The sequence below is a fragment of the Nesoenas mayeri genome (assembly GCF_963082525.1).
Source record: "Nesoenas mayeri genome assembly, chromosome: 7".
Classification (NCBI taxonomy): Eukaryota; Metazoa; Chordata; class Aves; order Columbiformes; family Columbidae; genus Nesoenas; species Nesoenas mayeri.
In genome coordinates, this window is record NC_137551.1 from 15,077,620 (window position 1) to 15,094,743 (window position 17,124).

Sequence of the window (17,124 nt, forward strand, 5' to 3'; positions counted from 1 at the left end):
TGAAATCCCAATTATAACTATTCTGGTGGCTTGTTTGTACAGATAGAGGCATGCTGCTGGTAACACTTTTTAGTATCTGTTTTTGTCACATCATCAGCAATGCTGAAGCTAACCCTTTATTCTCAGCCGCAGCGGCTGATACTGACCCATGAGGTTGTAGGAGACCTGGCTACCAGAAGTGAGCAACCCTGAGCATCTTCACTTGGATCATTCAGTTGCGTAGGATTGTGGAGACATGCATTTGTGGAGATTGCATTTGTTGAGAAGGACATCATCCTTGTCACATATTTGCTTTCTAGAGTAAAAAATCTACATGCACAGTGGTTTTTAGTAAGATAAATACTAATTAGCTCCTTCTACAGTGGTCAGTGGAAGTGGGCACTCAATATTCCTCATTTCAAATAAAGCACAAGAAGCCCCAATTTTCATTCTTTTGCCATAATGACAGCACAGCAGTGGAGTAAAGACACATTATGTTCTGTATTTCTGGGGGAAAGCACTGTAGGATAAATTATGTCAGTGCTGTGTTTCCATATTTGAAGACATCTATGGATATTGATATAGTAGTTTCATGTCAAGCACTCGTTTCCCTTCTTCAGTGTTTTCAAGAACTGAAGTCAATGATAGACTTTAATTCCATTATTTAGAGTGCCTAGGCCTGAAGAGAATATGTATTTTGATTTTTATTTTTTAACAAAACCTCTAAATCTAGCACAGTGAAAACCTGTTGATTGTGAATACAGAACAGACATTCTTTCTTCATTTCTTATTCACTGATACTAGAAATTGGGTAACTTTAATAGGAACTCTTATCCACCAAAAGCAGTTGGAAAGATTTTTGGGTTTTGGCAGAGATAGCTCTTAAGCAACAGTCGTGTTCATGCATTTACCAAATGCAATCTGGTGGCTGTTTATCACAGCAATGAGGTGTCATGAAATAGCAACTTTTTTTCAACATGCTAATGTAACCTAAACTGAAGTGAGGACTTGACTAAATCAATATTTGGCATTGCAACTATATATAGTTGAAGACTATTTTAATGCATGTACACAGAGAAGATACAGTTGAACAGTACGCTAGTTCTGAAATTACCTGAGCTTGCAGATTTTTTTTACTTTGAAAACTGATCTTTTATGATCTTATTTTTTATTGTTGTTTGAAAGTCATTTATCTTCTCAAATCATAACAGAAGTGCAGTATTAAAAACAATAGGAATAATTGCAAACAAAATAAAAAGAGCAAATCCTCCTGAAAATCAATCATCATCATCTCTTGTCTTAAACTGTAATGATATTATATAAATTTATGGGAATCGTACAAATATTTATTACTTCAGAAGACATGTCTATTTGCTCAAATTATGTCTGGTATTGCCTTTTTGGTTTTCAATTTGTTTTCCGACTTGTAGCTAAGCTAAGATAGGAAGAAACAAATAGCCACCTAAAAAAACCTGAAAATCATGAAGCTTATACTTTATATGAAGTAACTCTTAAAGAAATTACTGGAATATTTTTCCTTTGTTGAAGCACTAGAAAAATTGTGTGGAAATAAGCAGCTTTGAGTATATCTGTCTACATGTTGGATTCTCCCTTCAGCAATATTTTACAGGTCTATATAATCAAACAAGAACATCTCAAAAGGACCTTCCAAACCGGAGTGTGAACACCAGATGACAAAATCATGCTGACCTCCACAACCCAACGTTGCCTGCTTGGAATTCGGTTATACTACTATCCATGAGAAGCTCTGATTCACTTCAAATTGATACTCAAAACGAGATTTGTTTAATTATGAAAAGATTTTAATACAGTGCAAACAGTGCACCAATCTTGAATGTCACGAACTTTACAAAATGGTAGCTTTCAAATCAAAACTAAAGGGCAAACCAGCATTTCATTGACATAGTTTATTTGATGTTAAAGCCAGATGAGAAGCTTCTTCCCACAATAATTCTTTCTATGCTTCATAGAATAATGTAATCTGTAAAGGAAAAGATAGATCAGTGCCACATGATTAAGACTTTTTTTTTTTTACTTATACCTTTATAGGGCCTGAAAAACTAGTTCCCAAAGAAGTCAGGTGAACCACACGGCCTTTCTTAGAAGAACATAAGGTTCACAATCTCACAATACTGTCGTGAATAAATAAGAGCTTAGATTACACCATTTCTGTAGAGGAGCTCCACAAGCTACAATTGCTTTACCAGCTTTCTGTTTAAGACATTGCACTCACTACATCAGCTCCCAGACTGTTTAAGGTGCTTTAAAATGAGTCATTCACACCATTTGTAATAAACCCAGAGTTTTCTCTGTAACGGTTACTGCCCACAGCACATCCAACTCACTTCAGGTTTCTGCAGCAAAGAGAGATAGTCTAGGACTTGTCTAAAGAGTGTCAGGTTTGTTTATAAGGAATTTACTTGAAATAGTATCTCTAAGAAAATAAATCAGTCCTCGAAACAGAAACCATACTAATTTTATCTATTTAACACACTAAAAAACAAGGTGTGCTATCCTTTCCTTAGCATACCTACAAAAGGAAAAATGTAAGCCTTGTTTACAATAAGACTAAATAAGCAATAGTTTTAGCAACAGTATATCTGAACTGTCTGTTATTGCAGTCTTTATACTAGTCAGGTATTTCATGTAAGTGGAAGTCATAAATTATCACCTCAGTAGTAAGCACAACAGTCTTTCTTTGTCTAAATCAATACTAATCCTATTGTCATGACTACAGGCTACTGCATGTCTACCATTACAAAGAATTCTGAAGTCATACCTGTTGTCCATTTTCCATCTGAAGTATGTTCATTTACTGAAAAAGAAAAAGCATTAATAAGATAATAGTTTTATCAAAGTTCTACTACTGCAGAAGATAGAGCTTTGAGGCTTTTTACTGACACAATATGCTTTTTTCAGCTACCACAGGGAAACGCGAAGGAAAATATCAAGGGTTTTTACTGATATAAAGGCTGAAGACTGAGATTTCACGTACTCTCTCAAACTGAAATAGGACCTAGCAATAGCTGTTTAGAGCTTGATACACAGAATGCAATTGCATATTCAATTAGACCTACAGGCTACAATTGTTTAAACCCATCCACACTTCTGTTTGATCAAGTTGTTTTAAAAAACCATTTCTGTTTAGAAGGCTCACCTGTCAAAGGCTGTCACAAACTACACAACTGAAGCTGTGACATTAAAAGGCAGAGTGGGGATTTTTTGCATTTGCTCTGAACACAAACACTGAGTGGCATCCTTAACTACTTGTTGCAAACTTTTATATGACTTCAACTAACAATAGTGCCACAGAATATATTAAATAACACAAGCTACTTTAAAATACTTTTCTTGAAACTGCAGTGAAAACAGAATGGGAATTCTGAAGGAGTGAGAATATAAAGGAAGCACCAAAGAAAACTTTAAACAGTCAGGCATCAGCACAGTTGATGTCTGACTTAAAAGTTCAAGAAAAACTATTTGAGTCATCATTTCAACAGTTTTCATGACTACATAGTGCGTAACTCTCAGAACAATACAAAATTACCTGAAGATGTCTCAGAATCAAGTGCCTACACTTTTCTGAGGTAAACAAGTTTTCACAGATCATGTAGGTGTACTCCAAAACATAGTCCATGACTCCTATTACAAATTCCATGCTACACTATCATGTTTAAACCTGCATTTTTCAAGACAAAGCTTTAAGACAGAAGTGTATTCCACAAGCTTTTTTTCTGTGATGCAGCACAGAACTCTACCAAGTTTTCCAGAAAGCACAGAAATTCATGTCTTTAGTTTCAAGTCTAACACAAAGATTAACAAAACCTGTGAACAAATAAGATCTAACCTCTGCATACTTATCAATTAAAATATAATTGAAAATGACATAAAAAAAACCCTCTAACCCAAAAAATCATTTGCATACTACCGAGGATCACACGCTCATTTGAGAAGCGCTTGATCCAGAAGTCACATCTGCGATACAATTATATATACCAGCACACAATCCTGGTCTTGTTTTCTGAAGTGTTCATATGCTTTACAAGAATTTCTATGAACTGGACAGCTTTAGTCATTCAAGTGACAGTTCAACATTTTGTGTTAACACTCGATAAAAGCTACCTTCAAGTGCAAAATTCTTGAAGGGAAGAAGTTAATTCATACTACTGGTCCCAGTGCAACACTAAATGACTCCCTTGACATTCACAAGAGGGTGTCAGTGTTACTACTATATCAAATACTTATTCATGCTGTTATACAGTAGACAATCATAGGACTTCATTATTAAAACAGCATTCAAGCAGAAAGGTAAAGGGCTGCAAATCTTGTCTAGAACTTTGCAGTAACACTGGCTTCCTTCCATTCAATGATAACAAGACCTTCACTTATACAGGAATCGAAGAATTTAATTTCATGAAGCAATCTCTATTGTTTGTGTCTCAGCTTGGAATACTACAGTGCAATAGTGAGATACAGTTTAATGCTGACAACTATGTCATTTCCAACCACTGTCTCAAATGCACAAAGCTGTGATGTGACTTAGCTTTCATAAAGACACACAACTGCTTTCACACAAAGGTCAAGTTACACATGCAATCACACTATACTACTTTGATTTGGAATGGGGGGAGGGGGGGTGGGCACAGTTTGAACCAATGCCTCAAATCAATAGCATTGAGTTTCTTTCTTCTCATTCAGCATTCCTTAGTTTAATGATGTTTCACTACTTCCACAAGTCTTGTTTGTTTTTAGCCAAACCTCATTTTTAAGTTGCACAGAATGAAGTTCATTCTGTACTTATTTGAACCTCTACAGGACAGAAGCAAATTTAAAACAAACATGCACGCATGCAAGGCAGTACAGTGCTTTAACTAAAAACACAGACATCTCTTTCAGTGATGTATAACTCAGTCACCACATCCATGCTTATTTTCAGTACCTGCTAGATACTTCATTTCTGATGGAGAATTCCAAGAGAGTAGAAAAAAGCAGAAGTCAAGATTACTAAAGTTCACAATGTCAGAGCACTTTAGCAGCTACAAAGCTAAGTATCAAAACCCACTGCCCTATCTTCCCTCGTTAAAACACTCAAAAAAACCTACTTAACTGTACAGCTTACTCGGTATTTTTCAGAGAACAAAAAGCTGCTATGGAAGATGTCTTCACATGTGGGCTATTCCTCCATTTTGGTGGGGTTTTTTTTGTTTAAGGATAGAGGAACTCTGTCTTCCCCCAAGCTGGACATCTGACAAACTTGTATGAACTTCCAGCCCCATCACAGGAAGCTCCCACCAGGAGAAAACACCCCCACTATCTTGGGAATCAGTCACTTAAGCCTAGGATAAAGTTAGCATTCTACCTTATTTCTATTTACACACTGTCCTTGCTGCCTACACCACCATACATCCTGAACAAAAATCTCCCCTATAAATAACATCATAAATAACAGTAACTTGGTGGAGTAAGCATTAGATATTAAGGTAGTCTGAGTAACAAGTGTTAAAAATATCTATTTGTACATCGCAAGGCTGAGTTATGAAATTAGAACAATACTGTTAGGTTTATGAAAGTTTAGTTCAAGTGACATGTAAGAAACAATCATGTAAGAAGCATTGTTTCACATCATGTCAGCTAAGCTTGCAGCAGTGAGGAGCAAAACAAAGCTACTGAGCTGCTAAGAAGCTATACAACACCACACAGATTACCTTCTGATATCCAGTAGAACAGGTGAAAGAAATGGAAGAAAAACAATGTTATTCTGTTGAAGAGTTTCTAATAACATTTTAAAGGCAACACAGTCACTTTAGCTTACGGATATCCTCATCCTACCTTTTTGCCAGCACCAACATTTGCCTTGGCTGTGCCCCTGACTTTCTTCATTCTGTTCTTACGCTCCTTTCGCTGCTTCCTGGAAGTCTTCTTCTTTTCATACAAGCCATGCTATTAAAGAACAGTTAAAGTTCCATTTAGTTTCAGGCAGCAACTTCTAAATTTGTTACTGTTTCCAGACTGTTCAAATACTGTTTGAATTTGAAGCATTAGTTAAGTAGTGGGACAAGTTCATTACTTAATAAATGACTGAACACAAAATGTAAACACTAAAGTAGCATACGTATCAGCCTCATCTCTTAAGTTTCTTCAAGACCTTTGGTAGTGGTTAGTTATCTATTACTGCTAAATGGCACTGCTAACATGAATTTTGCCTTTGCAATTCCCCTATAATAAAAAATAAAAATATTTTCCTATTTTGCCAATGTATAAACTAGCCAGTACTATTCTAAGGCTTTTTACATAAGCTTTCATACACGTAAATCATGAACCACTAAATACTTCAGATCTATCCTAATTGTTTACAAGTTCCCAGAACACAACATACCCTGGCAAGCCTGTGCTTTGGTTCGTTTTTCTTTGCATAGTCCAGAGAATCATAGATCATGCCAAAACCTGTTGTCTTGCCACCACCAAAATGAGTTCTGAAGCCAAAGACGAAAATCACATCAGGGGTTGTCTTGTACATTTTTGCCAGCTTTTCCCTGATTTCTGTTTTGGGGACTGTGGCCTTCCCAGGATGAAGAACATCAATCACCTAAAAAGGAATTTTTTACAAGTTATATAAAAACAAGAGAAAGTCAATATCCAGTACAACAGCCAAGTACTACAGACCCACCACGAGCCCAACACTTAAGCTAACCCATCTCGGCAGGAGAAAGTATTATCAGTTTGATACCGAAGTTTCCTCCTTCAAAAGAAAAAACAGTTCACTAGCTCACCATCAGGATTCACCTTCAGCATGCACCAACACATTTGAACTAATGAGCTCTTACAAGAACTCCAGAGGTTTTAAGAGCTGTTACTTATAACAGCTGAAGAACACTTGCAGCCCAGAACCAACAGACAAATAATTAAAGACAATTTTCTGTGTTCCTTTACCATCTGCTTGCGCTGAAGCAGTCTGTTTGTCATGAACTTCCTGGTTCTGATGGTCACTGTGTCATTCTGCAAGAGAAAACAGAAAATAAAACAAAATAAGAGCTACACATGCAATCCAAACTTAACAAACATATAAATGCACAGTACAGCAACATTCAGTAATCACTAACTGGTCCTGAGCTACAGAAAATACCACTTGAAGTACGATGAAAAACTGACACTTATCCCCAGATTCCAAACGCAGCAACACAAGTACTGTACCGCTCTGAAAAGCTGAGGCACCTTTTAATGGAACAGATGGAGCATCCCAAGTACTACAACAGAAGTTTCCTTAACAAACCTTTACATTACAGTTTACTTAGTACAGGAGCTTCCTTAGAAAACCTACACGTTACTGTTTCCTTAAAGCTTCCAGGCAAGATCCGCACAGACGAGCATAACCCACAGCACCCCCCTAACGCCCTCAGAGCAGAGGTGCGGTGTGGCAGCTCCTGTCCAGCCTAGGGCCCCTCTTAGTGATGAGGAGCAGAGCGACAGGGCAGCGCAGGCAGCGCACCCCGGAGCTCGCCGCAAACAACCGGCACCGCGGCGCCGGGACAGGCCGCAAGAGCCGCGGCTGCCGGCGGGAGGACAGGCCGGCTCAGCCCCGGCTGCCGGCGGGAGGACAGGCCGGCTCAGCCCCGGCCATACCCGCGCAGGCCGCTGCGGGGGGAGCGGCGGGGCGGGCCCGGGCGGCGCGCGGCCCCGCGGGGGCAGGATGGCGGCGGCGCGGGGCGGATTATCGCGCGGCAGCACCCGGCACTCACCATGGCGGCGGCGGCGGCCCCGGCAGCGAGGGAGCAAAGGAAGAAGGCCCGCCCCGCAGCCAATCATAAAGCCGCGCAGGGGTCCTTGCGCCGGGGAGGAGTCGCGCTCAGGGGTGTCCTGCCAAGAGCCGGACGCGGAAGAAGCGACAAGGGGTGGCTTCTGTGTGCCTGCTGAGCAGAGCGGGGCAGCGGGCTCTGTCAGGGTCGGTGGGGCTGCGAGCGCGGTGAACCCCGCGCAAGCAGGCTCAGCCCAAGCAGGCTCAGCCCAAGCAGGCTCAGCCCAAGCAAGCTCAGCCCCGGCCGGGCGGCGGCGGGACTGTCGGCAGGGACACGGCTCCGCCGGCATCTTTCGTGGGGCGGCCCGAGCGACGGCTCTCGGAGGACTCCGGCCGTGCCCCAGCAGGGGGCGCTGCAGGCCGAGCCCGCTCTGCGGCGCCGCCGCTCCACACCGCCGCGGGGGCGGGCTCTGTGCCGCCGCGTGCAGGCCTGCCGGGCGCTGGGGCCGCCGCCGGTCCCGGTGCCGCCGCCGCCGCCGCCATGGTGAAGGAGCAGTTCCGCGAGACGGACGTGGCCAAGAAAATGTGAGTGGGGCGGCCGGGGCGACGCCCTGCGCGGCGGGAGGGTCCCGGGCTGCCGCTCCGTGCCCCGGGGCTGCGCGGCGCCCCGCGCTGAGGGTCCCGCGGTGCGGCCGCTGTGGCGGCGGCCGGGCAGCGGTTCACGGGTTGAGCGGGCGGGGAGCGCAGCGCGGCGGGAGGCCCGGCTCTGGCCGCCCTGCGGGGCCGGGCTCAGGCCGCTGGCGGGGCTGTGTCGCTGGGCCGGCCCGGCAGCGCCGGTAGATGCCCCGCCGTGACCAGCTCACTGCACAGCCGCGCTGCTGGTTGTAGTTACCCACTGCGGATACAGTGTGGATCAATTTGGCCTCCTCTCTATTGCCTTTAAATACATATGTGTGGGCATGCCTGTAGTTATACGTATTTCTGCAAATATATGTGCGCATACCTACGTGTTAAACTCCCCATCCTAGAAGCCACATCTGTTTTGGCATGAAATCTCCAGAAGAGATGCGTCAGCAAGCTCACATCCAAGTGGTCAGCAAGAACTTGTACAGTCAGGACAACCACCATGCTCCGCTGCAGTATGGAGTACTGGACCATCGCATGGTGAGAACCATTTCCTTTTTTCAAACCGTTTTTGTAGAGTTATTTAAAGTGGCTAAAAGTAAGTTGGGATGACCGGAATGTACTGCTCATCCAAAACATGTGTGGGTATGTCTCTGCTTGAATTGCGTAGACTGTCAGTTGCAGTGACAGCTGCTTTCTTAATGCACTGGATGGTTCATAAAGTGTTCTTTTGAGGCAGGAGATCTGTTCTTTCTGCCTGTTTGTTGGGAGACCCAGACCCAGCCATCGACAAAATACCATATTGCAGATTAGCAGGCTGCAGATCCATTGCAAAAGCTGAATGAATTAGCATCACTGGTATCAGTGGGGTCTGTGTGAAAGACGTTTTTCTTAAGGAGTGTGTGTGATGCTACTGACTTGCTTCTGATGCTGGGAAAAAGGAGTAAGTGTGCTGAGTCTGCTGTCAGCACAGCTAACTTGCTTAAGAACTGTTGTATTTTCTGTGTACTCGGTTGCCTATAGCTAAAACTTTTTTTTCTGTGTTTTTGTTCTCATCCCAAAGGGAACCAGTGAAAAAGACCGTCCCTGTGAAACCTGTGGGAAAAATCTGGCTGATTGTTTAGGACATTATGGGTACATTGACTTAGAACTGCCCTGCTTTCATGTTGGATACTTCAAAGCTGTGATAGGCATCCTACAGGTAAACACAGTTATGATTTGTCATCAGTTTCTAATCTAGAAAAAAGAAATTATCTGAAAAGAGGATGCTTGAAAGAATAATTGAGAAGGCTTGGTTATGTTATGGTTGTGTTATACATTTCATCTTTATCCATCTTATACTTTGTAAAAGAAATGTATTTAAATACCTGTCTTAGTGATTTTGTTTTATATAATCTCACACTAAGTAATTTAATCCATTATTTTTCTGTAGTAGTTTGAATTAAATGTATGCAGTATAACTTGCCTTTTAGGACATCCTGGTAAATCAAAGCTCTGTTTGCTTTGTACCTGGATTTTTAAGATCCTACAGAGCTTAGATAAGGATTTGCCTCATTGACTGTATCACTGACTGTATTTTTTTAATGTACTTTTTTTTGGTATATTAGAGCATATGAATTGGTCTTTTAACCAAGACCATTGTATTTAATTTAAAAAGTTGTGCTCTGTTGAAGAACTTAAGTTATAATAGATGTTACAACTCTGGATGTGTCTGTTAAACAACTGTTTTTATATACGTTTACATTTAAGATGATCTGCAAATCCTGTTGCCGTATCATGCTGTCGGTGGAAGAAAAAAAGCAATTTTTGGATTACCTGAAGCGACCTGGCCTTACATATCTTCAGAAGAGAGGGCTAAAGAAGAAAGTGTCTGAAAAGTGCCGGAAGAAAAACACTTGTCCTTATTGCGGTGCCTTTAATGGTGAGTGTTGGCATTAGGAGTCAGTGGGAGTTGTCTGCTGTGATTGTTTTTACCTAGTTTTACCTAGTTTTAACTAGTGGCTCTGATAGGCATCAAACTCTTGAATATCCCTGTTCGTTCCACAGCTAATGGATATACTCTTTGGCCTTTATTAAGAACCTGGTAGTTTCATTCTTAATGCCAAGCACGTGCTTTCTCACATCTCATTTGTGTGGATAGAGACATGTCCTACTTGTTTCATGTGCTCTCTCTTCATGGCAGTAAACAATATTTGATACTCAAATAATGGAAAAAAAAAAACCCACAACTGTTTAATGTGTTTTTAAAAACATTGGGAGCTATTGTCAGTGATCAATACCTTAACTTAGAAGCATTTGTAGACTTTAATTTTGATTAAACTTCATTTTTCATCATTGTATGAAATTATCTTTTGTAATACTAGATGTGTTTGTCATCTACTAAGAGGGTGTGTTTTGGAGTTTGGCAGTATTTGAGCTGTGATGATCTTGGGTTACACGGGAGTTTGTTCTTCAGGGAAGAGTATCTTAATAAGATTTCACACTTGTTTTTCAAAATACATTTTTTTCTTTATGTTCTCTGATGAAGTGGTACTGCTGTTAAAGGACTTTCTGTGTTACAGTCATAGTGCATAGTTAATTCATAACTCAAAATTTTACATTTTTAATTAATTAAAATTTTGGCTTGTGATGATCAACAGCCTGAATAAATAAAGAGCTGCTTCATTATAAGTGCCACATATACATGTAGCTGGCACAAACAATAGGCATTTACAAACTTAAGTGGTAGGTCAGCATACCTCACTAAAACCAGAGTTTGGAAAGCACTTGGACTAATCTGTGGAAGTTTTATGAATACCGTTACCTGCATGACGTGAAAACGGTTGTCAGATTCTTTTTACAATTCGCTTCTAAAATTACTTGAGAAGATAGTGGAGTGATATATAAATGGCACATCCTGGTCCCGTTTTTAGTGTGTGAACTTAAAAAAAATCTCTGCTATGATGGAGGAGAAGTGGAAGTGGCGTTAAAGTGGGGACTCAGCCACCTGCTTTCAGCTTCAGAAGCATCACCGTGACCTGGGCATGTGAAGCCAGCCACAGGAGGGGACATCACCTGGGTGTCTTCTGTGTTCGGAGAATTTAGGAAACTGGTTAATAAAGCTGACAGAGTTTTATTTTATTTTTGTGTTCACTGAAGGTTTAACTGGTTTTGGAACTGTAGCTTACTCATTTTAAGGCTTCTATTTGGTTATTGTTTTTTCATTTGTTTCATGTTGGTTTTGTTTGTTTTAAAAAGAACACATTTATTTGCTTGCAGGAACTGTGAAGAAGTGTGGTTTGTTGAAAATAATACATGAAAAGTACAAGACTAATAAGAAAGTGGTAGATCCAATGGTATCTACTTTTCTCCAGTCCTTTGAAACTGCCATAGAACATAACAAAGAAGTAGAACCCTTACTAGGAAGAGCTCAGGTGAATTTAATTACGACATTTTTTTTCTTTTGCTTTTTGTGCTTTAAATAAAACTCCTTAAAGGTTTTCAATGTAGCAGCTTAAGCCTTGTGGTGATCCAAGAGTTGGGAGGTGTTGAAACTGTTACTTCATGGCTTGTTTTTCCCTTTCTCCAATGGATTTTGTAGGAAAACTTAAATCCTTTAGTAGTATTGAACCTCTTCAAAAGAATCCCAGCGGAAGATATCCCTCTGCTCCTGATGAACCCAGAAGCAGGGAAACCTTCGGATTTGATCCTCACGCGACTCTTAGTGCCTCCGCTGTGTATCAGACCCTCTGTGGTGAGTGACTTGAAGTCTGGCACAAACGAGGATGACTTAACGATGAAGCTGACAGAGATAATTTTCCTCAATGATGTAATAAAAAAGGTGAGTCATCACTTTAACGCTCTTAAAGACTGTTACCTTTGAAAGAAATCATTTAGAATTGAATAGAGTGAGTGTTTTTTACTTTGTTTTACTGCTTACAATCTAGCAAGCAGTCTGTACTGTACTGCTGTGTCGTTTGGAATGTATTGAAAGAAATAGAGAAACTTTTTCAAATGGAGCTGCCTGACTGGCTGCTTGCAGTGGTGGATCATGGGACATGTTTTTTCATTTGAGTTCTGGTCTATAAACTCTTCTCTCTTTCTCTCTTTTATTTTTTCTCTCATGACTGTACCACTTTTTGAGTGGTCACTTAAAATTAAAACATTATACCTTTGGGTTGTGGGTTTTTTTGTGGTTTTTTTTTTTTTTTTTCAAGTAGACCTTCATCTTTTTTTGCTACATCTTGGTCTTTGTTTTTTGTTCAGAAGAACAGTTCTACCAAACTAATACACTTCAGGCTTTTCAAAACTGTTCGTCAGGAAAACAAAATCAAGTGAGCCCTAACTCTTCCATGATTTAAGAATTGTTAATTACTGGTGATTTTCTTGTTTGTGAAGTTACATTAGTGTAACTTCAGTGGCTTGGGAAAAATGGAATTTAAACAAATGCATATTTTTGTGAGCATCAGTCCAAAGCCTGTGGTAGGCAAAATAACTTTTTTTTCTGGCTTCTCTAGTAAATGGCCTTATCCTATAACATGCATTCTGTTATAACGTTATCCCACCTTTTTCATTCCAATGTATGAAGATTTTTTTAACGTTGTTTTCAAAAGAAGAGGTGTACTCATATCAGAAAAATGATTTACTAGTTTAACATGTGTTGTTATATTTATTTTCTGAACTGGATGACTATTTCGTTTAGCATAGGATATCAGGAGCCAAAACACAGATGATAATGGAGGATTGGGACTTTCTTCAACTGCAGTGTGCCCTGTACATTAACAGTGAGCTCTCAGGAATTCCTCTCAACATGGCACCTAAAAAATGGACCAGAGGTTTTGTCCAGAGACTTAAAGGAAAGCAAGGTTTGTCTAGAAAATTATTTTAATTATTGTTTTTTAATTAAGCCACAAATATTTGCTATTCTGAAGCACCTCTCAGCTACTATTGTGTTGTGCTTCAGTGATGTACCTTGAAAGATTTTCTAATGTGGTGTCTGTCTTAACAAATAATGTTTTGAAAACAGCTTTTATATGAAAGAGTTTTCACTTGCTTATTTTGTTAGGTCGATTTAGAGGCAATCTGTCTGGCAAGCGAGTGGATTTCTCTGGCAGAACAGTCATTTCACCTGATCCTAACTTAAGAATAGATGAAGTAGCAGTGCCTATTCATGTTGCTAAAATACTAACTTTTCCTGAAAAGGTAAGTAGTGTAGAACAAAAACTTTTTCTATTCTTGCTTTTTTTTTTAACTTTTTCTACCAGACATCAGTGTTGTCCTTCTTTGTAGCTTCACTGTAAAGGAAGTGAATGTATTGCTTTGTGTTGGAAATGTCATTCAGTGACACTTTGCCAGTTCATTGCTGCTGCTGAATGAAGGTCATCCTGTCAAATATATGCAAGTACTGTGAAGGCATGTGGTGTAAGGAGTGACATATCACGAGAGAAGAGTTTTCCTTTTTGGAACTCATATGTAGCTCCATATATTGGTCTGTCTGTCTGAGAAGTAGCTGAGTGTTTTTATTTCTGAATTTACTTCCCAGATTTTTTAATTTAGCTTCACTCATATCTTCTGCTCTATGATTGCCTTACATTTTCCTTCTCTGTTCCCTCCTGCCTGTTCCCTTCAGCAGCTGGAGGCTGTGAGGGTAATTGTGAGTTAAGCCTAAAATTTGAAAATGCAAAAGCCAGGAGTAAAAATAAGAGGTCCTGAAATGTCTTTCCTTTGTTTCTGATTGAAGTCTTTATGCAACAGGTGAACAAAGCAAATATTAATTTCATGAGGAAGCTTGTCCGTAATGGTCCTGATGTGCATCCTGGAGCCAACTTCATACAGCAAAGGCACACACAGATGAAACGGTATCGTTCTTACCTATAATGATTCACCTTATGTCTCTCCCCATCAACTTGTTCTTGCTGCTGTGTAAAAACAGTTATACCTACAGGGATTAAAATTTGGTTTTAGAATCTTTTATAAAAGGCAGTAACAACAAAAAATTGTTCTTATCTCCTCAGGTTTAGTGTGCGATTTCTTTTTGGATAACCTGTTGGATTTAAACTTAAGTGGAAATAAATGATAGTGAACTGCAATTAGATTTTTTTTGTTTTAAATGACTGAATCTCTCTTGTTTGGAATAGAGGCTGTACTACACAGATAAATGAAAACAGGCAGTTTTGGGCACATTGTTGTGCTGGCTGTTTTCATGGGAGAGCTAAGATGTGGTCAGTTCATGGGTAGGAAGAAGGGATGATGTATGAGTGAAACTCCCTGATACAATTGAAGCAAATTCTTTGTTTGTTATAAGTAGCATTTTTTCTCACTTAGTTTGCTAGTAACTGTGGTTTTGTTAACTAGTGTCACAAATAGATTCATTATTTAAAATAGCAGCAGGGCTGATGTTTAACAATGCAATCCACAACAGTTTTGTGTTCTAGTTATTGGAATGCAAAGAATCCAATGTTTAATGGAAGAACTTGCATTATAAACGTAAAATTTATTTTCAGTTGTCTTTACATCTTTCTGACTTCACTTCTTCTGACTCCCTTGTTATGTGTGACTATAAGGTTTTTGAAATACGGAAACCGAGAAAAGATGGCCCAGGAGCTGAAGTTTGGTGATATTGTGGAGCGGCACCTTATAGATGGTGACATAGTTCTCTTCAATCGACAACCCTCTCTTCATAAGCTGAGCATCATGGCTCACATTGTAAGTGCATGTGCATCCTAACACACAGGTAGCGCATCCTTGAATATTAGGTGATTTACCTTCTCTGGTGTTTGTCTCTTGCACACACAAGATAAATAGCTTTTTCTGAAACACTGTGTGGGGTCGAGCACGAATATGGTGCAGTTGTGCTTTTGCGTGCAGATTGATGTGTAACTGGGCAGCATGCTGTCTGAACGAGCCTGTTAATAGCCATAATTCACCTCGGCATCTGTTCTTGCGTAAGCATTTCATTTTTTAGAGTTGATGTGATCTCTAAAAAGCATGCTGTTTTCTGCATGTATTTGTATAAATTATTAATAATAGAAGTTATTAGCTATCTCTGGATAATATAATGTGAATACAATTTCTGTCAGTTCCTGGTTGAGTTAAATTTTATAATCAGAAATTTTACCTCATGTCTGTAATAAAAAGAGAGGATAAAGCCTACAAGGAAGCACCACTCAGGCATGGCATTTCATCTTTTAGCATGCTTGACTGCACCTGCATCAGTTTGTTGGTTTTTTTTTTTCCAGGCTAGAGTAAAACCTCATAGGACATTCAGATTTAATGAATGTGTCTGTACACCATACAATGCAGACTTCGATGGAGATGAGATGAACCTTCACCTTCCTCAGACAGAAGAAGCAAAAGCAGAAGCACTTGTTTTAATGGGGGTATGTAGATAAATGTTGGGGTTAGGATTTTGCTAGTGACAGATGGGCTGAGCCCCGTATTTCTTAACTGAAATCTGAAATCCTGTCGAGATTCCTGGTTATGGATAATGCGTAACTGTGAAGCTGCGCAAAAGATCTGCAAAAGGGAATGTAGAATAAATTAGGAGTGTTATGCAATGGTAGCCTAGTAGACCTATATTTAGCATCTGTGGAAAACTCAGTGGTTTTAAATAAGTAGATGTCACTAGTATGTTTCTGCCTGACTTACTGATTGCTACCAAAATAGGGTGTCTCTGTTACCAAACACTGCTTTCTGGTCTGACAGCCCAGCAGCTGCAGGCAGTCAGACCAACTGGAAATGAGGCAGCAATAGTGTACATGTACAGAAGACAGGAGGCTCTTAGGGCAGGGAAAAAAGGAGAAGGGAGGGTAGATAAAGAGGGATCTGATGGTTGTAGGCATTGATCTGTGATGTGAAAGTAGAGTCAGTAGGAACAATCTGAGGATTTTCCAGTACGTTGCTCCTTTAGGGTGACTGAATGCCAGCGCTACTTCAGACATACCAACACAGCTGTTGGCTGCAGCGTGTGTTGGTTTGCTGAACTGATTAGGGAACTTAAAGCCCCCACTAAAGTGTGTGATTCAGGTTTGTTTGGGCCTGTGAAGAGTTCAGGTGAAACTGTGCTGCACAGGGCGGGAGATGAACTGGAGCAATAGTCTGAGTAAGACATAAGAAAATGGGGCTAGTGGAGGTGACTGGCTTGGTTATTGCATATCAGTGGGGACCACACAACTTGCGATATTTCACTAGCACCCTGTAATGAGCTTAATTTCTTTTGTTCCTTCTCAGGTGCTCAAAGCTAGTTTGTCTTCCCTTCCCTGTCCTGTTCAAACAGTAACCTACTAAATGCATCAAGTTGATTGCAACTTCTGCTTTGGAAACAAAATGTGTAATTTCCAGTAACTGTTCTCAAGTTATTCCTTAACTGTCAATAGATTTGCATGGACCATAGTGAACTGAAACTTCCAGTTTCTTTTTTCTACCTTTTGAAGAAAACTGTATTTTGATTTAGAATAAGCTTTTCCCATTTTTGCTAAAATAACTGCCAGAAATGGTAAGTTTCCTTCTGGATAACAAACAGAATATCAGTGTCTTCAAATGCATATTTATTTTGGTTTTGTCACACAGACTAAAGCAAACTTGGTAACACCAAGAAATGGAGAACCTCTCATCGCTGCTATTCAGGATTTCCTCACAGGTGTGTCTATAAGCTGATTTTAGAGCTGTGTGATTTAACAGTTGTTCCTTCAGAATCACTTCTGTCTTTTCCAGAGTTTTTCTATATTAATTAAAATTTTCTCCTTTCACAAGCCAAAGTGACATTATGAAGATAAGGCCACTGTTAGTCT

The 17,124-nt window shown here is 40.0% G+C and overlaps 2 protein-coding genes across 5 annotated transcripts in view; one reads left to right on the plus strand and one right to left on the minus strand.

Annotated features, from left to right (window-relative positions):
* Positions 1-1,762: 1,762 nt before the first annotated feature.
* RPS24 (ribosomal protein S24) lies at positions 1,763-7,822 on the minus strand. Of its 2 annotated transcripts, none has more exons than XM_080347804.1 (6): positions 7,737-7,822; positions 6,931-6,996; positions 6,377-6,586; positions 5,830-5,940; positions 2,780-2,815; positions 1,763-1,981 (listed from the first exon to the last, which is right to left on the minus strand). In XM_080347804.1, the coding sequence occupies exons 1-5, from the start codon at positions 7,737-7,739 to the stop codon at positions 2,813-2,815; spliced, it is 393 nt and encodes a 130-aa protein (XP_080203930.1). In that variant the 5' UTR covers positions 7,740-7,822; the 3' UTR covers positions 1,763-1,981; positions 2,780-2,812. The 2 variants fall into 2 exon arrangements, with proteins under 2 accessions (XP_080203930.1, XP_080203931.1); XM_080347805.1 differs by lacking the exon at positions 7,737-7,822 and adding an exon at positions 7,688-7,693 and having other exon boundaries at positions 6,931-6,997.
* Positions 7,823-8,101: 279 nt separating this feature from the next.
* The window catches only part of POLR3A (RNA polymerase III subunit A), a 34,921-nt gene continuing 25,898 nt past the window's right edge, over positions 8,102-17,124 (plus strand). For all 3 annotated transcript variants that reach the window (XM_080347801.1, XM_080347802.1, XM_080347803.1), the window contains exons 1-12: positions 8,102-8,317; positions 8,761-8,896; positions 9,420-9,557; positions 10,106-10,277; positions 11,615-11,769; positions 11,937-12,176; positions 13,038-13,200; positions 13,401-13,537; positions 14,090-14,193; positions 14,899-15,040; positions 15,574-15,714; positions 16,904-16,973. In XM_080347801.1, the coding sequence (XP_080203927.1) occupies positions 8,274-8,317; positions 8,761-8,896; positions 9,420-9,557; positions 10,106-10,277; positions 11,615-11,769; positions 11,937-12,176; positions 13,038-13,200; positions 13,401-13,537; positions 14,090-14,193; positions 14,899-15,040; positions 15,574-15,714; positions 16,904-16,973 (1,642 nt within the window). In that variant the 5' untranslated portion in view covers positions 8,102-8,273. The remainder of the gene's footprint in view (positions 8,318-8,760; positions 8,897-9,419; positions 9,558-10,105; positions 10,278-11,614; positions 11,770-11,936; positions 12,177-13,037; positions 13,201-13,400; positions 13,538-14,089; positions 14,194-14,898; positions 15,041-15,573; positions 15,715-16,903; positions 16,974-17,124) is intronic.

Coding starts and splice junctions, on each gene's coding strand:
- RPS24 (XM_080347804.1), bottom strand. Junction 6,587..6,930: donor TGCTTCAGCGCAAGCAGATG/GTAAAGGAACAC, acceptor ATTCCTTTTTAG/GTGATTGATGTTCTTCATCC. Junction 5,941..6,376: donor CAAAGCACAGGCTTGCCAGG/GTATGTTGTGTT, acceptor GTTCTTTAATAG/CATGGCTTGTATGAAAAGAA.